The sequence below is a fragment of the Globicephala melas genome, chromosome 1 (assembly GCF_963455315.2).
Source record: "Globicephala melas chromosome 1, mGloMel1.2, whole genome shotgun sequence".
Taxonomy (NCBI): Eukaryota; Metazoa; Chordata; class Mammalia; order Artiodactyla; family Delphinidae; genus Globicephala; species Globicephala melas.
In genome coordinates, this window is record NC_083314.1 from 38,313,305 (window position 1) to 38,339,511 (window position 26,207).

Below are 26,207 nucleotides of genomic sequence, written 5' to 3' on the forward strand. Positions count from 1 at the left end.
ATGTATTCCACAGATGCAGGGCACATCAAGTTGATTGTGGAGATTTAATCCGCTGCTTCTGAGGCTGCTGGGAGAGATTTTCCTTTCTCTTCTTTGTTTGCACAGCTCCCGGGGCTCAACTTTGGATTTGGCCCCGCCTCTGCTTGTAGGATGCCGGAGGGCGTCTGTTCTTCACTCAGACAGGACAGGGTTAAAGGAGCAACTGCTTCGGGGGCTCTGGCTCACTCAGGCCGTGGGGAGCGAGGGGTGTGGATGTGGGGTGAGCCTGCGGCGGCAGAGGCCGGCGGGACGTTGCACCAGCCTGAGGCGCACCGTGCGTTCTCCCAGGGAAGTTGTCCCTGGATCCCGGGACCCTGGCAGTGGCGGGCTGCACAGGCTCCCCGTAAGGGGTGTGTGGACAGTGACCTGTGCTCGCACACAGGCTTCTTGGTGGCGGCAGCAGCAGCCTTAGCGTCTCATGCCCGTCTCTGGGGTCCGCGCTGTTAGCCGCGGCTCGCGCTCGTCTCTGGAGCTCCTTTAAGCAGCACTCTTAATCCCCTCTCCTCGCGCACCAGGAAACAAAGAGGGAAGAAAAAGTCTCTTGCCTCTTCGGCAGGTCCAGCCTTTTCCCTGGACTCCCTCCCGGCTAGCCGTGGTGCACTAACCCGCTTTAGGCTGTATTCACGGTGCCAGCCCCAGTCCTCTCCCTGCTCTCCGACCGAAGCCTGAGCCTCAGCTCCCAGCCCCGCCTGCCCCGGCGGGTGAGCAGACAACCCTCTTGGGCTGGTGAGTGCCGGTCGGCACCGATCCTCTCTGTGCGGGAATCTCTCTGCTTTGCCCTCCGCACCCCTGTTGCTGTGCTCTAGTCTGCGGCTCCGAAGCTTACCCCCTCTGCCACCCGCGAAGGGGCTTCCTAGTGTGTGGAAACCTTTCCTCCTTCACAGCTCCCTCCCACTGGTGCAGGTCCCGTCCCTATCCTTTTGTCTCTGTTTTTTCTTTTGCCCTACCCAGGTACGTGGGGAGTTTCTTGCCTTTTGGGAGGTCTGAGGTCTTCTGCCAGCGTTCAGTAGGTGTTCTGTAGGAGTTGTTCCACGTGTAGATGTATTTCTGGTGTGTCCAATAAGTAGCTATATCCTCATGGACAATTTTCTTTCTTCCTCATTAAGGTTTTTTCCCTAAGGTTTTATCTTGTTCTTTTGTTTGAAATGCATTCCTCTGTTTCTTCATTTTGCTTGATTCTCTGTGTTGGTTTCTATGCATTAGGTGGAACAGCCACCTCTCCCAGTCTTGAAGGAGTGGCCTCCTTTTTTTCCCTTTGTGCTTGGTCTGTTTTCACTTGCTCATAGCAGGGGTTGCGTGCTGAGGCCACACATCAGCCCTTCAGACCAGCGTTCCTCTTGTGAAAGGGCCGTGCGCCACACTTCAGCTTTGTGGACCCCGCACAGAAGCTCCGAGACGACCGGTAGAGTTTTCTATTCAAAGTTTTTCTGGGCCTGAAAATTTCTTTTTCAGTAGTTTTTAAATCATGAATCAAATTTTTTCATAGTTTTAGGGCTATTTAAATTATCTATTTTGTATTGGATAGTTCATACAGTTTGAGGAATTGGTCCATTGCACCAAATTGTCAAATTTATGTGTGTAAGGTTGTTTGTGGCATGCCTTTATTATTCTTTTGATATCTGCAGGATACATAGTGATATTCTGTTTCATTCCTGATGCTGGTAATTTGAGTCTTCTCTTTTTTTCTTTGTAATTCTTGCTAATCGTAATCTTTTATCCAACTAGATTTACACATTTATTTTGCTTACTTAACTCTGAATGTATTTGAGTTTTCACCCCCTAATTTATAATTTGTTTCATACAAAATATTTTTTGTCAGATTTTGATGTCAGAATGATGCTAGCTTTGAAAAATGAACTTAAAGCTTTTTATCTTGTGTCCTAGAACATATTTGAAAACTTGCTTATAAATCTTTTTGGGCCTAGGAGTTTTATTTAAGGTAATTCTTTTGTACTTACACATTTTTATTTTATGCTGATTTTGTAGCTGTTTGGGAATGTATCTGTGCTGAAGTATACAAAGTATTTGCCTTTAAAAATTTAAATATCATCTCTACCTATGGTTATATCCCTGTTCTTGTATATAGTATTCTGTATTTGTAAATGATATATTGGTTCAGATGATGAGATCTGAGTTAAAAAAAATCTTTGTTTGAATCTTGACTCCACCACTTACAACTCTGTGAATTTGAAATTATTCAGTTTATCAAGTTTCAGTTAACTTTTCTTCAAGGGTTATGGAATATGAATGAAATATTACCTGTAAAATATGGTATAGTAAGACTTAAATTAGTGTTAGTTTTATTGTAATTATTGATTAGACTTGCTAAAGGTGTGTATATTTTATTTTAGTTCTCCTCCACCCCCACCAAATCTAAGAAAAAGTTCTTAGATTCTTTTACTATTTTTACCTAATTTTAGTAATTGATGCTTTTATCTATTATTTCTTCCTACTGCTTTCTTTCTGGCTATTTTATGCCTTCTTTTAAAAACTTCTTCAGTGGAATGCTTCATAATTTTCATCCTCTTGCGATTAAAAATACAGCATTTAAGACTGAATTATGTTTTCACTAGCCTCCAAGTAATGAAGTTTTATTTTCAAGATATTTGTGAAAATACAGGAGATGAGATATCAGAAATTTAAGATCAGTGACTCTTGTTTTCATTGGGACTAGAAATCGAGCATTGTTTTGAATCTGAGATAACCTAAGACCTTCATTTCAGTTATGAAAATTTGTAGTGATAAGTTGGCAGCTTTGCTGTCTTCCTCATTTTAAAGTGAGTGCTTTTGTGTTGTAACGTCTTACCTTTAATTTTGTTTTCTATTCATTTTTGGTAGATTCTCTTTGTCAAGCTAAGGAAGTTTCCCTCCATTCTGAATTTACTGAGTTTTTTCTTTTTTATGTTATAGACGGATGTTGGATTTTCTTAATGAATTTTTTACCTCTATTGAAATGATCTTGTGTTTTCTTTTTTACTTTGTTAGTGGGGTGAATAATATCAGTTGATTTTCTAATGTTCCATCATGTTTGCATTTGGGGGATAAATCTAACTTTGTCTTGATATATTTCTCCAAGTCTTTCTGGATTTGGTTTTTGATAATCATTTTTTATATTTTATGTTCATGAACATGGAGATCAAGCTATCACTGCAGTAATGCTACAGAACAATCCATTCTAAATCTCTTATAAATATAAGCATTTATTTTCACATATCTGAAGGTCAGCCGGTTTCTTGCCTTTTTGGAGCTTGCATTCTAGTAGGGCAAGGGCAGTAATAAACAATTAACAAAATTAATAAATTATTTGGTACTTTTGAAAATAGATATGGAAAGTAGACTAGGGAAAAGGAGAGGAAAGTTTGGTAATGGGTTGCATTTTTAAGTAGGATGGACAAAATAGTTCTCATTAAGAAGGTAACATTGGAGCAAAGACTTGAAGGAGGTGAAAGAATTAGCTGTGTGACAATTTGGGAAAATGCCATCTAAGCAGAGGGAGCAACCAGGCAAAAACAACCTGGCTAATATTTGAGGAACATCATAGTGGCTTGTGTAGCTGGAGTAGAATGAGCTAGTCCGGAAGCAGTAGGAGATGAGATCAGAGGAGTAATAGAGAGCCAGATCAGGTAGGAGATGGGGAACCATGGGGACATTTTGAGCAGAGGATAGCTAGTTCCGATTTACATTTTGAAGGGCTCATTCTGGATCCTGTGGTGAGGATAGACTAAGAGGGACGGGATTGGAAGTAGGTAGTCCAGATAAGAGCTCTTGCAGAGCTGGAATGATTTATCAGGTATCACCATAACCTAGGTAAACTTCCCCTAAGGACTATCCATAATATTAGTTCTTTTTTAATTTGAAGCATTATAAACATTAAAAAATAGTGTTTTAGAGCCAACACCTATGTAACTACTACCCAGGAAAGAAGTCGAATGCTGCTATTCTTTAGAAGTTCCCGTGCACCTTTCCTGATTTTATGTATATATGAAATTAATTTATAGGCATTCTTTATATATTTTAGGTATGAGCCTTCTCCCCCTTATATGTGTTACAAATGTATTATCCCATTCTTTGGTGTGCTTATTCATTTTATGGTATCTACTAATGACTAGAAATTTCAATTTTTAATGTAGTCATTTTCTTCTTTGTAGTTTGTTCTTGCTGTGTCTTGTTAATAAGAAATCCTTCTTTACCCTGGTAAAGTACAAAGACTTGTCTTCTAATTGTGAAGACAAGTCTTTTTAATTTAAAAAAAAAATACAAAGCTTTTCACATTTGGATCTGTAATCCACGTGGAATTGGCTTGTATGTAAATTCATTTCCCCCTATTCCTGGTTTTCCCAGCACAGTATATTGAGAAGATGTTCTCTCTCCACTGGTCTGCAGCCATCTTAGTCATACATCAGAATCCATATATGCATATGTCTATTTCTGGCCTATCTATCCTGTACTATTGGTCTATTGTCAATCCCTATGTCAGTATCACCTCATTTTAATTATTAAACTTTTAAAATAATTCTTGATGTCTGATAGAGCATCACCAGACAGGTTTTTATTCTGTGCCCATCAGGCAACTTTTTAATTACTGTTTCAGCTTTTCGGGTACCCTAATACCAGGATGATGGTTGTCCTGTTATTGTAAAAGAGTTTTCTCCAGTGTAAATTTTAAAAGTGGTTCATATATCCTCTCCCATTTGAATGTGGCTACTGTGCAGCAGAATCTGAAAGATGGATTGATCATTTCTATGCCAAAATTTATTTTTATTCCTCATATAGATCTTCTAGGCCCTAATAAAGACAAGTCTTGGACTTCTAATAGTGAAGACAAGACGTTAGACAGTGATGAACTCGTCAAAGATAATGCTATTATGGAACGCTGCTTGCTGGCCAATCAGTTGCTAGCAAGTGCTTCTTAACTTGCTCCCTTTAATCCATTACATGATATGCCTTAGTGGTGTTAGAATTTTTAAGTAAAATGTGAATATTTTTGAGTGTAGATTATAAATTTTTTATGAAACAGTTATTCCTCATTCCTAAAACAAATGCTTAATGAATGCCTACCATATTCTAGGTCCTGTGCTAGGCATTAGGAAGGGAAACAGTGATGTATTTTAAAGTCCCTGTCTTTATGGAGCTATCTTTTGGCAGAGGGAGACAAATAAACTGGCAGTTACGATCCATTGTGATAAGTCCTATGAAAGAGACATGTTCAGGCACCATGGGAACATACATTTAGAGCCTCTTACTCATCCTTAAAGTCCTATTGGGTTTTCTGGAGAAGTCCACATCTGAGCAGGGTCGTGAAAGGTAAGAGATTTGAATTGGCAAGGTCAAGTGAAGAGAGAAGGGAGACAGAAGGGCGGTTCAACCAAGTATGTGGGAAAAACTGGAGTGAAAAAAAGGGCTGGGGCATATTGGAAACATAACACTTACTATGAATAAGCAACTCTGTCTTAGAAATTATCCTTCCTGATTTATAGGGAGTAATCGGCAATTTATCTTGACAGTTAGTAAAAGCTGTTTCTATTTCAGTGATTTTGTAGGAGCTCTGATACCCCTCTTTTAAGTGTAAAAGGCTATTTGCATATAAAACATTCAAAGGAATTACCCCCATCGCCTTGATCTTTTGATATTTTCACTCTAAAAGATCTAGGGGAATGATGTAGTAAACCTCATTAATAATTGACTTAAGCCATCCATTTAACTAAAAGATGGTGATTTGTCCAAACGAATATTCTAATAAGTATCAAAGTTAATTGAAATCTAGTTCTCAGAAAATTTTTTTCCTTTAGGAATTTTTCACTGCTTTGAAACTAAAGGCTAAGTGGAAGAATATGTATGTTTTTATGTGTTGAGAGGAGTAAAAACATAGGAAGTAGTTTTCAAGCAATTTAAAGAGGCTTGGCTGTCACACTCACCAGGACTGAAGGTGGGAGACTTAATAAAAGAGGAAAGAATGTGAGACAGGAGGAGTTGATTCCCCTTCTTTAATGGTCAGAATTGTAATAGACTCTGACCTGACCTTTAGGTCTTTACTTGCACCAGCAAAGACTTTGCCTTCCAACATTTATTAAACATTGCCTGATCTTTACAAATATCACTTTTCTTTGTTAATACTGTTTCCTTAGTTTCATTTACAAGTGCTCTTTTTAAAATAATTTTTCAAAATTTATTTATTTTTATTTATCTATTATTTTTGGCTGTGTTAGGTCATTGTTGCTGTGCGCGGGCTTTCTCTAGTTGGGGCGAGCAGGGGCTACTCTTCGTTGCGGTGCGCGGGCTTCTCATTGCGCTGGCTTCTCTTGTCGCAGAGCATGGGCTCTAGTTGCGCGGGCTTCAGTAGTTGTAGCACACGGGCTCAGTAGTTGTGGCTCGCAGGCTCTAGAGCACAGGCTCCATAGTTGTGGCTCACGGGCTTAGTTGCTCGGCGGCATGTGGGGTCTTCCCGGACCAGGGCTCAAACCCGTGTCCCCTGCGTTGGCAGGCAGATTCTTAACCACTGCAGCACCAGGGAAGTCCCCCATTCATCTATTGATGGACATTTAGATTGTTTCTAACAAATGCTTTTTCTGTTTATTTTCTTCTGCTGTTTTGACTTAGTCCTTGCTGTAACATACTCTCCAAATCCATCCTTTACTCTTCTTTTACAACTTTTCTGAGTTTCTGGATCTACCTTAGCATTTTTATACAATTATATTCAGCATTATAATTATCATCTATCAATACTAATTTATATCCCTGTTTTTGAAAGGTCTCAAAATTCCTTTATGAATATGAACTTTCTAAATATCTTCATCACACTAACTTTAGCCATTTGGGACTTGTTTAAAACAGGATGTTCTTAGCCTTTCTCTCAAGCAAATTGCTAATCTCAATGCTCTAAATTTTATATTCCTCCAGCCTTTCTTGATAGCCTGTTTTAGTTCTTAATCCTCACAGTTAAATAGTTATTTCTCTAATCAAGTTTTTGAGTATCATTACACATCATTTTCTATATTTTCTGATCTTAGAGTTCTGTATTATGTGGTCTAACTGTTCTGTATATACTAAAACCTTCAACACCTTTTGTCATTTCTTCCACAGTGCAAAGTAATTTCACCTTTGGCATAAGAACTTTTAATAGATATTTAGTGAATTTAATTATTTCTCTGTGAACCTTTTTATTGTTCTTGGTTGTATTTTGAAATTGGAGACCGTACTGCGTTAATAAGAATCTGATAGCATAACAGAAGACTTAGTTTTCACTTGTTAGAAACTTTACACTGCTGATTTCTATCTTACTTGTGTTATACCGTTATTTTACATTTTTTCCCAGCACATTTTAAGCCAACATTTTTATTAACCTTTATCAGCGTTTGGCCCCTGGTGGGATAGTAACTTGCCATTATCTGTATTAAACTTTGTTTTGTTTTGATGTCTTATTTCTTTAATATATTGAGGTTCCTCATGTATCTTTCTTTTAATGAATTAGCCACCATGCCCAACCTAGTGTTCCTAGCATCTTCTACAGAATTAATGACCATATTCTCAGTTCCTTCATTCAGGTTATTGGTAAAGGTATTAAGTTACAGTTTTATAGAATGATTCTTTTTAAGCTGATTATGAATCATTGAGTTTTAGATGTAATCTTACATCCTTTTGTGTAGATTCATTCTTTCTCTCTCTATCCATATCCATATCTCAACCCTCAGTCATGGCCACAGCTATTTGCTATTCCCTGACTTTAGTTTGCTGGGCCAGAAAAAGAGAATATTCAGTTAGGGAGGGAGTGACTTATATGGCCTCTTTGACATTAGACCTAGTCACCAATTAGGGCAATTATGATCAACTAGAGAGGTTGGCACAAGGCAAAACTGGCTCTAATATCAGTGCTCGCCTGAGAGATAGCCTAAGTGGTATGGCCTGCCATGAAGCCTAGTGACTTACTTGTTGGAGTTTCAGACCTTCATCTAGAATCTAGATCCTGTCTGTAAGTCTGTAGATGAAATTGAAATTTCATTTTAGAGAAAATTGTGAGCTTTTCCCAAGAAAGCTAGACATCGTATGTGTTTTCCTTGTCTACATAACTAGTCATTCTTTCACAGAAAGAAATTAACAAGTTATCCTGACATATTTCACTGAGACATAAAGATTGTTCCTTGGTGTCACATGTCTTTATAGATAATTGAAACTTGGTATTTTGATAACTTGTACTAATAATTTCTCATGTATCTGCCATGGTTGTCTTTAAAAAATAATAGCATTTGGCATTTAACCCACAGACTATATTTCATTTACTTGAATATCAGTTGATATTCATAGAAGAAAGATCACTTGTCAAAGCATGTGAATGGATTGCCAACTTTTATATGCATTCACAAAATCTATAAGTAATTTATATTTTGTTAGATGAGTGTGATATAATGCCATGGATTGGACGTTCTCTGTCATTGGAAATAGAAACATTAATGGAGCAAGTATAGGAAAAGTATTTAAAAATTAATATAGGCCCTTATATTTGTGTTTTACCAGTTTATATATTTGAGACAGCCTGAAAGGTAGGCTCCAAGAAGTACCTCTTTCTTCTGGCCTGTTCAGTTGAGGCACCTAACATGTCAGGTATCACCATTTTTCGCTTGGATTACTGAAATTAAAAAATGTCTTTTACTAGTCCACTCCCATCTTTATTTCTACACCAGAGTGAACTTATCACTTCCATGCTTAAAATACTTTATAGAGCCCCTGTTGTTTTCAGGATAAAGTTCAAACTCCTCAACAGTCTTTACAAGGTCTTTCATGATTTTGCCCTTGCTTACTATCCAGCTTTATCTCTTGGTACTTTATACTTTTTATTCTATTCTCTTAATATGTCATTATCTCTTTCCTGTGGGCTTTTTTTTTTAATACTATAAATACTATTCTTTCTCTTTGCTTTGTTTCTTCTTTCTTACTCTAGAATCTTCATATTTCAGTTTAGGAGTCAGTTCCTTCGGGAAGTCTCTATCTCCCAAGCCAAGGTTAGGTGCCCCTGTAGTACTTCATTAAGCCTCTGGGTTCAGGGACCACATTTGTCTTATTCAGGCTTTCATTTCTATTTCTTAGTATTTATTGAATAAATTAAAATACAATTTAGTACTTCTCAGGCATTTACACTGACAGAAAAAAGAACGTTTGCCCTCATGGGTACATAAAGATACCCACTAAAAGCATTAAAGTTTCATCATTTTGAATTTTATTTTTTAAATTTCTGCAAATTTTATTATTTAGTTTTGTATTTTGTTCATTTAAAATATAAAAAAGTTTACTTACTAGCTAAATTATATAATATCTCCCTAAATCTCTAACTAAAATAGACATTACTGAAAGATGTGTCATGGTACACCACCAGATTTTATTCCTCTTAGTTTCATCATTCCATTGCTTATCTCTTCTCTTTTTGATTGACATATTCTTTCTTCAGCTGTGTGATTAATGCTGATTTTGTTACAGGTGATTTGGTTAACTTACAGAACCATTCTTTATTTTTAAAACATTTTTAATTAGTCCCTATTTTAATATTTAAAAATCGTATTCACAGCCTCTAAGTACCAAGACTCAAACTGCTTCCTATTTGATTCTGCTCCAACACTACCTTGCTTGTTCAGTAATGCTAACTGTAGCTGAAATCAGAGGGGATGTATTAGAGCTGTTTGCAAAGCTCTCAGAGTAATTTTTCTTTAAAATGTCAAATATTTTAGCTTTCATTATATCTGGTATGTTGTATCAACAAAAAAGGTAGAAAGGCATAACTTTGCAAATGGAGCTCCACATTTTTATTCAATATGTGTTGGGAATTCAGGTAAATAGTCTTTAAATTTCAAATTGCTGTATTGAAGTAGGAATGCAATATGATGTTGAGCATTTATCACCACTAAATAAAGTGTGCTGGACCTGTTTAGTGGTAAGAAGAAAACATGATATGCTGTTAAGGTAGATGCACTTTTGATTGCACACATACATATTCAGACACAGTAAATCCATATGCCTTATTTTCAGCAAAGGTTGTGTCTTCCCAAAATGGATCAAGTTTAGTGCTAAAGAAAGATTTTTTTTTAGGGTGAGCAAAGGATGTTTTAGTCACTTCAGGAAGAGAAGTAGAGTGATGTCAGCAAGATTAGGCGGTCCCAACACTTGTTCCCCCACAAAAACAATGAATAATCAACTAACTACCAATGAAAATAGCTCTAGGACAGCTCTGGAGTACAGTGAAGCAACTGGAGCTATCCAGTGGAACATAAAAACTGAGAACAGGGCTTCCCTGGTGGCGCAGTGGTTGAGAGTCCGCCTGCTCATGCAGGGGACATGGGTTCGTGCCCCGGTCTGGGAAGATCCCACATGCCGCGGAGCGGCTGGGCCCGTGAGCCATGGCCGCTGAGCCTGTGCGTCCGGAGCCTGTGCTCTGCAACGGGAGAGGCCACAACAGTGAGAGGCCCGTGTACCGCAAAAAAAACACAAAAAACAAAACAGAATAGTTTCATAGAAAAGTATAAGAAGCATTTTACTTGAATCACTCCATCTCCAAGTCCACTACAGCTTGACACCAAGAAAGATACCATTGGCATGACCTCCCCTCTGGGGGAGAGACAAGCAGCAAGACTCTTCCAGCTGTTGCCACTGCCATTGAGGAGCCTAGTAGCCCTCCCCACTGCCGTGGACACCTGCAGCTTTCACCCACTGAGGACCTCCACAATCTTTGTCAAAACTGACCTCAGCTGATGGAGTTGCCTGGAATCCACCCACTGAGTTTCCTTGGAGTCACCACCACTGTCTCCTTCACCCCACTGCCCAGGAGTAGAGTTGCTGCAACACCTGTATGGGGGCTAGAGCCACCTTTTTGCTCCTCCCCACTTCCAGGCTGGAGCTACCATATCCTCCCTCCACCCCTCCCCAGCCTGGTGCCACTGTCTTCATGCCTTAGATCCTGGCTCACAGTTTTTTCACATGCACTGGAACACTACCAATTGAGATTTATCCCTGGCATGCAGGGGTGATTTAACATATACAAATCAATCAATTTACTACAACACATTAACAAAATGGAAGGAAAGAACCATGTGATGATCTCAGTAAATGCAGAAAAAGCATCTAACAAACTCAATATCCATTCATAATTAAAACTCTCAACAAAATTAGTATAGAAGATACTTATTTCAATGTGATAAAGGCCATATATGAAAAGCCCACTTACTATGATAAGTGGGGGGAAAAAAATGAAAACTTTCCTTCTAAGATCTGGTGCAGGGTACAAGGAAAGAATTCCCAATCCACCACTTCTTTTCAACATAGTAGTGGAAGCCCCAGCCATAGCAGTTAGATAAGAAAAAGAAATAAAAGGCGTTCAAATTTGAAAGGAAGAAGTAAAATTATGTTTGTAGATGACATTGTCATGTTCATATACATAGAAAACCCTAAAGACAATCCTATTCACAATAGCAACTAAAATAATTAAAAACTTAGGAATAAAAGCCAAAGAGATGAAACACTGTACACTGAAAACAGAACATTGATGATGGAAATTGAAGAAGACACAGATAAATGGAAAGATGTCTTCTGTTCATGAATTAGAAAAATTAATATTGTTAAAATGCCCACGTTACCCAAAGTGAACTATAGGTTCAGTGCAATCCTTATCATGATCCCAATGGCATTCTTTACAGAAATAGAAAAAAAAACAGTCCTAAACTTTGTATGGAATCACAAAAAAAACTCAAATAGCTAAAGCAATTTTGAGTTAGAAGAACAAAGCTGGAAACATCACACTTCCTGATTGCAAAATACATTACAAAGCTACAGTAATCAAAAAACTATGGTACTAGCATAAAATAAGACATATAGACCAGTGGAAAGAACAGAGAACCCAGAAATAAATTCATGCATCTACAATTCTTTCACGAGGGTGCTGAGATCACACAGAGGTAAAGGATAATCTCTTCAGTAATGGTGTTAGGAAAACTGGATATCCATATGCAGAAGAATGAAATTAGGTTCTTATCTCACACCATATGCAAAAATCAACTTAAAATGGATTAAACACTTAAATGTAGGACTTGAAACAATAAAACTACTAGAAGAAAACATAGGGAAAAAGCTTCTTGACATTGGTCTGGGAAAGGATTTTTTGGATATGACACCAAAAGCACAAGCAGTGAAAACAAAAGTAGACCAGTGGGATCGCATCACATTTAAAAACTTCTGCATGGCAAGGAAACCATCAACAAAGTGAAAAGGCTTCCTATGGAGTGGGAGAAAATATTTGCAAACCATGTATCTGATAAAGAGTTAATAACTAATATAATACTGTATATCAACTATAGTTCAATTAAAAAATGAAATATATAAGGTACTTATACAACTCAATAGCAAAAAAAAAATAACAAACAAGGACAAACAAAAGAAAACAAAGCAAATAACCTGCTTCAAAAATGTTCAAAAGAAAACATACAAATGGCCAACAGGTATATATGTAAAGATGCTCAGCGTCATTAATGCAAATGAAAACAACAAGATATCAGTTCACACATATTAGAATGACCTTTATCAGAAAGACAAAAGATAACAAGTATTGAAGAGGATATGGAGAAAAGGGAACCCTTGCACACTGTTGGTGGGAATGTAAATTGGTACCGACATTATGGAAGAGTGAAAGTTCCTCAAAAAGTAAAAATACAACTACCATATGATCCACCATTTCTGGGTATATATACAAAGCAAGTGAAACCAAAATCTCTAAGAGGCATCTGCACTTCCATGTTCATTTCAGCCATTATTTACAACAGCCAAGATATAGAAACAACCTAAATGTCCATCATGGATGAATGGATAAATAAAATGTGTATATGTACAATGAGATATTTTTCACCCTTAACAAAGAAAGAAATCTTGCCATTTGTGACAATATGGATGAACCTGGAGGACATTATTATGCTAAGTAAAATAAGCCAGATGCAGAAGGACATATACTGCATGACCTCACTTAAATGTGCAGTCTAAAACACTTAAACTCATAGAGTAGAATGGTGGTTGCCAGGGCTGTGGGGAGGAGGAAATGGGAAGATGTTGGTGGAGGGGGGTACAAAGTTTCATTTATACAAGATGAATCAGTTCTGGAGATCTAATGTGCAACAACGTGACTAAAATTAATGATGCTATATTGTATACCTGACATTTGCTAAGAGAATAATTCATAAGTGCTCTCACTACACACACCCACAAAAATGATAACTATGTGAGGTGATGGATATATTAATTAGCTTGATCCTGGTGATTATTTCACAATTCTACCTTAAATATATACAGTTTTCTGTTGTCAACTATGCCTCAGTAAAGTTGGAAAAGATATATAAAGCCAAAAAAATTTTTAAAGAAGAGAACTAGTTGATATAATATTAAAATATAGGAGGAAAGTCTTAGGTTTGAAAGAAACTTGTTTGTATTTATCAGAATTTAATGGTTCAGAATTAAAGTCTGAAAGAAGCATATCTGAAACTGTTTGACGTCACAAATTGGCTTTAACTAGAAGATTCTCCTGCAGTTGGTGTTGAATTTTCAAAATCTTACTAATGAGGATCTTACTGAAAGGGATGGGCAAATAATCATTGGAAAAGTAAAGTAGAGGAAGAAGTGGCCTCATCTTTTGCCCATACCACTTGACATTCAGATAATTTTGGAGAAATTCATATACATTGAATAGACAAAAAATTTGAAGCAGGGAACCCTAATTTGTTGTTTAAAAGAATGACTATGCTTTGCTATTGGGTGATTCACCAGGAAAAAAGTTTTCCTTAGTCTAAACTTCATTGGAATTATAATTCCGAAGCCTCAATCAAGACTGCCCTTGAAGACAAATCTCTCCCAGAGACAGAGCTTTATTAATTATTAATTAATAAGTATTTGCTTTAAATATATTATAAGTGTAGTAAGTATATTATTATCAAGTCTAAGTCTTAAGTGTAAGGTTTAAATATATATTTGGTGTTTCATACTTAATGTTTGAGGGTTTTTTTTCAATTTTTTTCAAGATTTAGTATTTTCTGCTGTTACAATATTTGAATGAAATTTCAATTTCAAGATTTAGTATTTTCTGCTGCTGTTACGATATTTGAATGAAATTTCAATTTACTACTTACTTATAGGAAACATAGGTTTAATTTATTGATGGTTTGACGTTTGAAACAAGTTGGGTAGCATCTATTTTATCAACCTTGTCAGGTAACTGTCTCCCAGGGGAGACAGACAGACACTGACTAAGACTATGATCTTAGTCAGTGTCCCACATCACTGCCATCTGTGCCTCCTCCCCCACCCCCATTGTCCCTTTAAATTACTCAGCAGTGAATTATATCACTTATGAGTAAACATTTTTTTTACTGATTGTTTTTTAATAAAATCTAGTATTATACTGATAGATATGTATTATTCCTTTCTTTGATTTATATGTCATTCTTCCAGTTTTGCATCATTTATATTATAATATAAAGATTTCACGTAAGTTTTCATTTGTGGAAGTAACTGAGATGTTACAAAAGGAAATTTAAACAAAACATATCAAATTAATCTTTTATATTCCCACATTGTTTCTTGGAATCTCTGATAAATTCTCTATTTTATGTCCAAACCAGAGCAAAATAAATTGTGGATTTTTTCTGATTAAAATATGTGAAAAATATTTAGGCCTTATTAAATAGGAAGTAAGTATTTCTTTTAAAATGAAAGTTGACTTCTTTTGTAGTTCCCATTTTGTTCAAGAGATAGAATTGCATCTATTAAATGAATTATTAAAGTCTCCATGACTTTAGAGGACTAGTGTTTCCTGCCCAGTAGGACAAATCAGCAATACAGACCTTATAATGCAAATTGTAAGTTGTTTCTTTTTATCCTTCTTTTTTAAAGAATTATAAGAATCATAGGTAGTCCTTGTTTAATTTTGCATTTAAAATATAATGGATAAAATAGTTTTGTAATATTTATTTTGTAATTTATAGTTAATTTGTTTTGACACAAATTTTATTTAGAGAAGAATATTATTATATAAATAAGTTTATATTGAAAATATGTTGGCTTAATAAATAAATACCTTCCTTATAATTATATTTCTGTATATCTTTGTGTTTTTCTCATTAACTTTACATAGAAAATGTTCTTTTGTGACAACAGAAAGTAGAATTTAAGTAAATTCTACAATACTTTCAAAGTCAAAATAGATTTGATATTGCTTTTATTTTATAAGATTGTAATATTTTTGTTTCCATGACCATTTTATCAATAGAAATTAAAATGAATTTTACTATTATTATTGAAGCTTGAATTTTGACAAAAAGTGGTATTTTTTAGTTTATCTTTTATAAATATATATATTCATTTCTAAGTATATAGTACAGATAACTACTAAAGCCATTTCCATCTATATAGCATAAATCATTATTAATCTTGGACAAGCTAAACTGTATTTTCTGGTGAAATATGTCTTGTATGCTTCTTGACTTTTCAGTGTAGTCTTTAGATACTTCATATAGAGAATCATATAGTTCACAGACACTTTCCTTGTATTTTTATTGAGCATTACTAATACATATCAAGCTTATTGTTTTATAGAATACTTTCTGTTTTTAAATTTTTATTTATTTTATTAGCTTTTCAAACATGGCGTATAATAATAAGTATATAGTATTTATTTTGGCTTCTAAGCCGAGTTCTAAAGTTAATTTTAGAATATTTTGAAAAGTATCTTGAATAGAAAATATTATAATTCCAGTTTTATGATTTATATATTTATTTTGAGAAAGCTGAAATCAGTTGCTGTATTTCAATGTATATAAAAAGCTAAACCATGAAATGTTTTCTCATAATATATGTACTAAGCTATATTATTTGATCGCATGGCTTTCCCTTGTTTTTTATACTGCAGGTTGACATATAAGAAAGCAGTAGTGTTACTTGGTGTTTAAGACCATGGACTCTGGAGTCAAAATGTCAGGGTTTAAATCCAGGTTCTACCATTTCCTAGATTTGTGACTTTGGACAAATGTATTACTCTTTGGGCCTCAGTTTACTCATCTAAAGACTAAGATAATATATAGTATTTACCTATCACAGAATTGTTTTGAGCATTACATTTTAAAATGAAAGAGATTATAATAGTGCCTGGCAAAGAGGAAGCAGTAAGGATTAGTGTTTAACATTTTGGGAGCAGGAATCGGCGTGCCTGTATTCATATCAAGATTTTGTCACTGAATAATAATTTTAAGATCTGGAAAATTCTACTTATTCTTATTGAGCCTCAGTACCCATATCTGAAAAATTAGGTTGTAGTGAGGATTCAGTTAGATAATGCTCGTAGTGCACTTTCTAAAACAGCCCTTAGCAAATATTAAGCACTCTTTAAATGTTTGATATTGTTAATTTTGTTATTTGTTGGTCTTGGTTTTATTGTTTACATTAAAGTTTTAAAAATTTGGATATGAGAAGACAATACATCAGTGAATTTTGACTTATTAACTAACTCTAAATTTGCTTCAGCAAATTTATTTCTTCAAATCTGTAATATTAAGCTAAACAGTTTAACTGTGCGCTGTTAGAGATTTTGGAGGTTCTCCTTAAGAGGTAATATACATTTTTAAATAGCATTTACTTGCTTGCAGTGGATGATCTAGAATGTTTGAAAAGAGTAGATTTATCTATAGATAAATTAATCATAATCTTAGAAATATGTCGAATGGCTTTATAAGCAGATTTACAGTATAAATAAGAGTTTGGAGTAAATTCCATCTTATACTGAATGAAAATATATTTTATATTTGTGAGATCTGAGTTAGTGTAATTTTATTTAACTTTTTTGATGGTGTATAGCATTCATATCTTTAGGGTAATTTCGGTGTATTTTTCTATTGTAGTTTCATGGACAGGTGGGGTTTATCAAATGTTTTTATACCTAGAACTGTTACTGATCAACTTCTGGTATTATCTCATTTGAAATCATAAATGCTATTTCAATCCTGAGATAAGGATGAAAAATAAAAGTCTGAAGCTTTTTAATATTTTCTATTAGAAAACTATTTCTTTTCTACAATTACATTACTGTTTTAATATTTTAAATACAAAATGTTTTCAATGAAATGTAGGTAATGGGCATTTAGTTAAGCAATGGATAAAAAAGGAGTTGTATAGTATATTTACCTTAGTAGTATATTTGCCTTGTAAGTATAAGGCATCTTTCACCTTTTCTTAGTGAGAAAAGATTCTTTTCGTAGTTTGTTCAAATTTCACAGTGTATATTTATCTAAAAACTTGTAAAGTAAGAGATTTACCATTAAAGCCTAGTACCTATCATCTGCCAGTTCAGTTTGTATTTAGTCAGTGATGTCTTTGACATGCAATTGGATGAGCAAAGGGGAAAACTCCCAACTCTTTTATAATGAACCTGACCTTCATCAGAGCATTATCTGCATGTTTCCCTGTTTACTAGGCATCCACAGTGAAGTAGTCCACTGACATTGCTAATATGTCAAAACCTAAACTTGGTACCTGCTTCTTTCCTACTGCTCTCTTAGCTCCCATGCCCTAAACCACCTGCCTTTCCTCTCGTATTTTTTTCATTTTGGTAAATGCTGTTACTAATTCACCCATTCACTCAAGCCAGAAACTTTAGAATTATTTTCAACTTCTCTTTATCCTCATCTTCTACAGTAATTGACTGGGTTATTATCAATTTTCCCTGAACAAAGTCACCCCTCTTCTCTGCCACCACTGCTACTGCTTAGTCCTCATATTTTGCCGCCATTCACTCCCTGCTATTTTCCAGGTTTTCTATTGTTTTAAGCAATATTGTTCTACAAGTACAAAATATGTAGGATGGTATTCAAGGTTCTTTGACAGTTTGGCCCTTGCTTTCATTTCCAGTCATAGCCGTTCTGGTATATTCTTGGTCTTTCCTGAACACACATTCATTCGTGCATTTACAAATATTTGTATAATGTCAGCTGGTGGTGCTAGGTGCTTGGAGGATACAGAGGTAAATAAGACAGCCAAGAATGTTGCCCATTAGTGCTGATAGAATTCCATGCACACTGTTTCTCGTTTTGGATCATGCTCTTTCATCTGCCCTTTACACTTTAAGAGTTTCTAGTAATCTTTCATACCCTACCCAAGTGTCATCTCCTTTCTGAAGTGTTACAAACTTTGCCAGGTAGTGTTCCTTCTTGTGTTTCAGTAGTACTTTATATTCTATACTTCTATTATAGTGCTTGCTATATTATACTTGTTTATAGTTGACCTTTCTCCCTAGGTTAAATTTAAAAGTGGGAGGGGAGGAGAGAAATGAAGGAGGAATACAGAAATAAGGATTAAGGCAAGGCATAGGAAGAGACAAGAAGGGAAAGAGAGAAGGAAAACAGAAGCAGTATGAGCAGTAAAGACATAGACTCTGAGCGTGGCCTGTGCTTTTCATGCGTCGCCTCAGGGAGCGCTCGCCTCGTCAGGAAGCTCAGGGTAAAAGCACAGCTGCCAAAGCAGGAGTGAGAGCGACTTGACATTGGGAGGCAGCCCAAAGAGGCTGCAGCCACAGGAGGCTGGAGTCCTGGCTACTGTCGGACTTCCCCGAGGGCTTCGACCGGGCCCCTCAGGCTGTGTACCGGCTGAGCGCCGCCCGCCTCATTTATCCCGTCCTGCTTCATGTCACTGACCCAGTCGCCCTGTTGCCAGAATGAGCTGAGGTCTGAAAATTGCTCAGCAGGACCAGGCATAACACGGGCCTCTTCTCTTGCGGTTTCACTTGCCAATGACCACTGTCTTGATAATTCCATGTAGCCAACAGGGTCTTGGTCCTCCCACCTGGTGTCAGGCCTGAGCCTCTGAGGTGGGAGAGCCAAGTTTAGGACATTGGACCACCAGAGACCTCCCAACCCCACATAGTATCAATTAGTGAGAGATCTCCCAGAGATCTCTGTCTCAGTGCTAAGACCCAGCTACACCCAATGGCCAGCAAGCTCCAGTGCTGGACGCCCCATGCCAAACAACTAGCAAGACAGGAACACAACCCCACCCATTAGCAGAGAGGCTGCCTAAGATCATACTAAGTTCACAGGTATCCCAAAACACACCACCGGATGCGGCCCTGCCCACACCAAAGACAAGATCCAGCCTGACACACCAGAACACAGGCCACCAGGAAACCTACACAAGCCACTGAACCAACCTCACCCACTGAGGGCAGACACCAAAAACAACGGGAACTATGAAACCACAGCATGCGCAAAGGAGACCCCAAACACAGTAAGTTAAACAAAATGAGAAGACAGAGAAATATGCAGCAGATGAAGGAGCAAGGTAAAAACCCACCAGACGAAACAAATGAAGAGGAAATAAGCAGTCTACCTGAAAAAGAATTCAGAGTAATGATAGTAAAGATATCCAAAATCTTGGAAATAGAATGGAGGAAATACAAGAAACGTTTAACAAGGACCTAGAAGAACTAAAGAGCAAACAACCAATGATGAGCAGCACAATAAATGAAGTTAAAAATTCTCTAGAAGGAATCAATAGAAGAATAACTGAGGCAGAAGAATGGATAAGTGACCTGGAGGATAAAATAGTGGAAATAACTACCGCAGAGCAGAATATAGAAAAAAGAATGAAAAGAATTGAGGACAGTCTTAGAGACTGCTGGGAAAACATTAAACGCACCAACATTCGAATTATAGGGGTGCCAGAAGAAGAAGAAAAAAGAAAGGGTCTGAGAAAATATTTGAAGAGATAATAGTTGAAAACTTCCCTAACATGGGAGAGGAACAAGTCAATCAAATCTAGGAAGCACAGAGAGTCCCATACAGGATAAACCCAAGGAGAAAAACACCAAGACACATATTAGTCAACCTATCAAAAATTAAATACAAAGAAAAAATACTAAAAGCAGCAAAGGAAAAGCAACAAATAACATACAAGGGAATCCCCATAAGGTTAACAGCTGATCTTTCAGCAGAAACTCTGCAAGCCAGAAGGGAGGGGCAGGACATATTTAAAGTGATGAAAGGGAAAAACCTACAACCAAGATTACTCTACCCAGCAAGGATCTCATTCAGATTTGACGGAGAAATTAAAACCTTTACAGACAAGCAAAAGCTAAGAGTTCAGTAACACCAAACCAGCATTACAACAAATGCTAGAGGAATTTCTGTCGGCAAGAAACACAAGAGAAGGAAAAGACCTACAATAACAAACCCAAAACAATTAAGAAAATGGTAATAGGAACATACATATCAATAATTACCTTAAATGTAAATGAATTAAATGCTCTAACCAAAAGACATAGACTGGCTGAATGGATACAAAAACAAGACCCGTATATATGCTGTCTACAAGAGACCCACTTCAGACCTAGGGACACATACAGACTGAAAGTGAAGGGATGGAAAAAGATGTTCCATGCAAATGGCAATCAAAAGAAAGCTGGAGTAGCAATTCTCATATCAGATAAAATAGACCTTAAAATAGACTATTACAAGTACAAAGAAGGACACTACATAATGATCAAGGGATCAGTCCCAGAAGAAGATATAACAATTGTAAATATTTAGGCACCCAACATAGGAGCACCTTAATTAGGCAAATGCTAACAGCCATAAAAGGGGAAATCAACAGTAACACAATCATAGCAGGCGACTTTAACACCCCACTTTTACCAATGGCCAGATCATCCAAAATGAAAATAAATAAGGAAACACAAGCTTTAAATGACACATTAGACAAGATGGACTTAATTGATATTTATAGGACATTCCATCCAAAAACAAGAGAATATACTTGCTTCTCAAGTGCTCTTGGAACATTCTCCAGGATAGATCATATCTTGGGTCACAAATCAAGCCTTGGTAAATTTAAGAAAATTGAAATCATATCAAGCATCTTTTCTGAGCACAACACTATGAGACTAGATATCAATTACAGGAAAAAAATCTGTAAAAAATACGAACACATGGAGGCTAAACAATATGCTGCTAAATAACCAAGAGGTCACTGAAGTAATCAAAGAGGAAATCAAAAAATACCTAGAAACAAATGACAATGAAAACACAACGACCCAAAACCTGTGGGATGCAGCAAAAGCAGTTCTAAGAGGGAATTTTATAGCAATACACTCCTACATCAAGAAACAGGAAAAATCTCAAATAAACAACCTAACCTTACACCTAAAGTAGTTAGAAAAAGAAGAATAAAAATACCCCAAAGTTAGCAGAAGGAAAGAAATCGTAAAGATCAGATCAGAAAAAAATGAAAAGAAATGAAGGAAATGATAGCAAAGATCAATAAAACTAAAAGCTGGTTCTTTGAGAAGATAAACAAAATTGATAAACCATTAGCCAGACTCATCAAGAAAAAAAGGGAGAAGACTCAAATCAACAGAATTAGAAATGAAAAAGGAGAAGTAACAACTGACACTGCAGAAATACAAAGGATCATGAGAGATTACTACAAGTAACTATATGCCAATAAAATGGACAACCTGGAAGAAATGGACAAATTCTTAGAAAAGCACAACCTTCTGAGACTGAACCAGGAAGAAGTAGAAAATATAAACAGGCCAATCACAAGCACTAAAATTGAATCTGTGATTAAAAATCTTCCAACAAATAAAAGCCCAGGGCCAGACGGCTTCACAGGTGAATTCTGTCAAACAGAGAAGAGCTAACATCTATCCTTCTCAAACTCTTCCAAATAGGTAGGAACACTCCCAAGCTCATTCGTTGAGGCCACCATCACTCTGATAACAAAACCAGACAAAGATGTCACAAAAAAAGAAAACTACAGGCCAATATCATTGATGAACATAGATGCAAAAATCTTCAACAAAATACTAGCAAACAGATTCCAACAGTACATTAAAAGGATCATACACCATGATCAAGTGGGGTTTATCCCTGGAATATAAGGATTCTTCAATATACACAAATCAATCAATGTGATACACCATATTAAAAACTGAAGGATAAAAACCATGTGATCATCTCAATAGATGCAGAAAAGGCTTTCGACAAAATTCAACACCCATTTATGATAAAAACTCTCCAGAAAGTAGGTAGAGAGGGAACCTACTTCAATATAATAAAGGCCACATATGACAAACCCACAGCAAATATCATTCTCAATGGTGAAAAACTGAAAGCATTTCCTTTAAGATCAGGAACAAGGCAAGGATGTCCACTCTTGCCAGTCTTATTCAACAGTTTTGGAAGTTTTAGCCACAGCAATCAGAAGAAAAAGAAATAAAAGGAATCCAAATTGGAAAAGAATAAGCAAAGCTGTCACTGTTTGCAGATAACATGCCACTATACAGAGAATCCTAAAGATGCTACCAGAAAACTACTACAGCCAATCAATGAATTTGGTAAAGTAGCAGGATACAAAATTAATGCACAGAAATCTCTTTCATTCCTATACACTAATGATGAAAAATCTGAAAGAGAAATTAAGGAAACATTCCCATTTACCACTGCAACAGAAAGAATAAAATACCTAGGAGTAAACCTACCTAAGGAGACAAAAGACCTGTCTGCTGAAAACTATAAGACACTGATGAAAGAAATTAAACGACAATACAAACAATGGAGAGATATACCATGTTCTTGGATTGGAAGAATCAATATTGTGAAAATGACTATACTACCCAAAGCAATCTACAGATTCAGTGCAATCCCTATCAAACTACCAATGGCATTTTTCACAGAACTAGAACAAAAAGTTCACAATTTGTACGGAAACACAAAAGACCCCGAATAGCCAAAGCAATCTTGAGAAAGAAAAACGGAGCTGGAGGAATCAGGCCACCTGACTTAGACTATACTACAAAGCTACAGTAATCAAGACAGTGTGGTACTGGCACAAAAACAGAAATATAGATCAATGGAACACGATAGAAAGCACAGAGATAAACCTGTGCACATATGGTCACCTTATCTCTGATAAAGGAAGCAAGATTATACAGTGGAGAAAAGACGGCCTCTTCAATAAGTGGTGCTGGGAAAACTGGACAGCTACATGTAAAAGAATGAAATTAGAACACCACCTAACACCATACACAAAAATAAACTCAAAGTGGATTAAAGATCTAAATATAAGTTCAGACACTATAAAACTCTTAGAGGAAAACATAGGTAGAACAATCTGTGACATAAATCACAGCAAAATCCTTTTTTACCCACCTCCTAGAGAAATGGAAATAAAAACAAAAATAAACAAATGGGACCTAATGAAACTTCAAAGCTTTTGCACAGCAAAGGAAACCATAAACAAGATGAAAAGACAACCCTCAGAATGGGAGAAAATATTTGCCAACGAAGCAACTGACAAAGGATTAATCTCCAAAATATACAAGCAGCTGAATATGAAAAAACAAACAAACCAATCCAAAAATGGACAGAAGACCTAGAAAGACATTTCTCCAAAGAAGATATACAGATTGCCAACAAACATATGAAAGGATGCTCAACATCGCTGATCATTAGAGAAATGCAAATCAAAACTACAATGAAGTATCACCTCACACTCATCAAAATGGCCAGCATCAAAATATCTACAAACAATAAATGCTGGAGAGGGTGTGGAGAAAAGGGAACCCTCTTGCACTGTTGGTGGGAGTGTAAATTGATACAGCCTCTATGGAGAACAGCTCCTTAAAAACTACAAATAGAACTACCATATGACCCAGCAATCCCACTACTGGGCATATAACCCTGATAAAACCATAATTCAAAAAGAGACGTGTACCACGATGTTCATTGCAGCACTATTTACAATAGCCAGGACATGGAAGCAACCTAAGTGTCCACTGACAGATGAATGGATAAAGAAGATGTGGCACATATATGCAATGGAATATTACTCAGCCATAAAAGGAAAGGAAATTGAGTTATTTGTAGTGAGGTGGATGCACCTAGAGTCTGTCATGCAGAGTGAAGTAAATCAGAAAAAGAAAAACAAATACCGTAGGCTAACACATATATATGGAATCTAAAAAAAAATGGTTCTGAACAACCTAGTGGCAGAACAGGAATAAAGATGCAGATGTAGAGAATGGACTTGAGGACGTGGGGAGGGGGAAGGGTAAGCTGGGAAGAAGTGAGAGAGTAGCACTGACATATATACACTTCCAAATGTAGCTAGTGGGAAGCTGCTGCATAGCACAGGGAGATCAGGTCGGTGCTTTGTGACCACCTAGAAGGATGGGATAGGGAGGGTGGGAGGGAGATGCAAGAGGAAGGGGATATGGGGATATATGTATACATATAGCTGATTCACTTTGTTATATAGCAGAAACTAATGCAACATTGTAAAGCAATTATACATGGCTAATGTCTGGGCATAACTTCTTGTTTTTGGTAGCAGGATCTGGTCCTCAACACCAGCCTCATATTCAGGCAGCACTCTTACCATTCCTGCCACCTTCTCCCTCACCCTCATCGTCCCTCCCTTACAATATCATTCTCTGCTCCATCCTCTGTGACAATATTACTGAGCCAGCTTTGAATAGGCTGTAATGTCATATCAGTTCTACACCTGGATGCCTGGCTTTCACAAATAACGAAAAGCTAGGAGATTAAAGCACTCATCATTGACTGGTGGGTGACTTCATTTTTAACAAATGAATTAGATGCTAATTGTCATGGCTCTTCTGATTGAAAGAAAAATCTTGAAGGAGATGACATTTTAGTTGCTGCTTGAGCAGTGGAGGAAGAAAGAGTAGGGGATATTTGAGGCTTAAGATTCATTCTCAACTAATAGTTGAGTATTATATGGAAGGCACTGGTGATAGAAAAATTTAGTTCCTGTTTAACTCCAAATGACTGGTGTAGAGAGATAATGCAGAAGTTGAAAGAAAAGAGATTGCTGAGGATTGGAGAAGTTGGAGAAGGTTTTGTCTGTTCTCACTCTAGCAAATCTCCCTGGATGATTTCATGTATTCTCTTGAGATCAGATTCTCTTGAGAACCTGGTAGTTCATCATAACAAAGTTTCATGGAGTTTCTGGAATATATCATGATCTCCTGTCTCTGTATGCACATGCTGTTTCTTCTGCCTGGAATAGTGTTAACTTGGCTAATTCTTAATAATGCTTAAAATATAATCACAGCAGCCATTACTTTCAGAAAAGCTTACTTGATCCTTCAACACTGAGTTAAGTATTTCTGTAGTTCTCGTAGTCCTTGTTCTTCCCCAGTCATAACCTTTATTGCACCATGTTGTAACTGCCTTCACTAGACTGTTCAAGGAAGACAGGAAATGGGTATGTGATAATGCCTGGTATATGGCTGCTGCTCCAAAAATATTTGTTGGTTGAATGAATGAGTGGGATTTGGTAGAGAGGACACTTGGTCACTCCAGGCAAGGGGAAGAGGGCAAACAAAAACAAGGCATGGGGTAATGCATATAGCTGATCCTGAGGCAGTGAGTGGAATCATTTGATTGGAGTGTAATATTGAAAAGAGAGGCTGCAGCTTTCAATGTGAGGAAGTCCAGAGTTTGTTTAATAAAAAAAAGGCCATTGAAGCTTTTACAGATAAGAAGAATAATATACATTCCCATAAATTCAATTAAGTGATAGACCTGTGCTTGGGAAATAAGTTTTTCTAATTCTTGTTTTAAAATTTTTGTAATACTTTTCAATGGACTTAAACATATGATAACTGCCTCTTTTAAACATATGATAACTCCTCTTTTATAGACTCGTCTTTTAAGATTGTACCCACATAATTTATAGGGAAAGTTTTAGAAGATTTTAATACTCTTGAATAAATTGAACAACTCATTAAACTGTGCAATTTGTTTTTCTTATAAACTGAACTGTTGTGAACTATGAAAATTTTTAAATATAATTCAAATAAGGCAGTAATCTAACACATGTATAGGGGTTTCCTTCTTGTTTGTAACTTGAAGAAGAATAAATGCTTACAGCTGTGACTTTTTTTCCCCTCTAGTATCTCCAGAGGCAGTTGGATTTTTGTCAGCTGTTGGGGTGTTTATTATCTTGATGCTGCTCCTTTTTCTCTATATTAACAAGAAGTTCTGTTTTGAAAATGTTGGCGGGTTTCCAGATCTTGGTTCAGGATACAGTACAAAGAAGAATTCACAAGATAAAATTTGTAAGTATCATATCGCTGCTTTTCCTTG

The 26,207-nt window shown here is 36.5% G+C and overlaps 1 protein-coding gene across 1 annotated transcript in view; it reads left to right on the forward strand.

Annotated features, from left to right (window-relative positions):
• SYT14 (synaptotagmin 14) overlaps window positions 1–26,207 on the forward strand; it is a 229,924-nt gene that overhangs the window by 53,318 nt on the left and 150,399 nt on the right. The window contains exon 3 of the mRNA XM_060294280.1: window positions 26,015–26,179. Coding sequence (XP_060150263.1) covers window positions 26,015–26,179 — 165 coding nt within the window. The remainder of the gene's footprint in view (window positions 1–26,014; window positions 26,180–26,207) is intronic.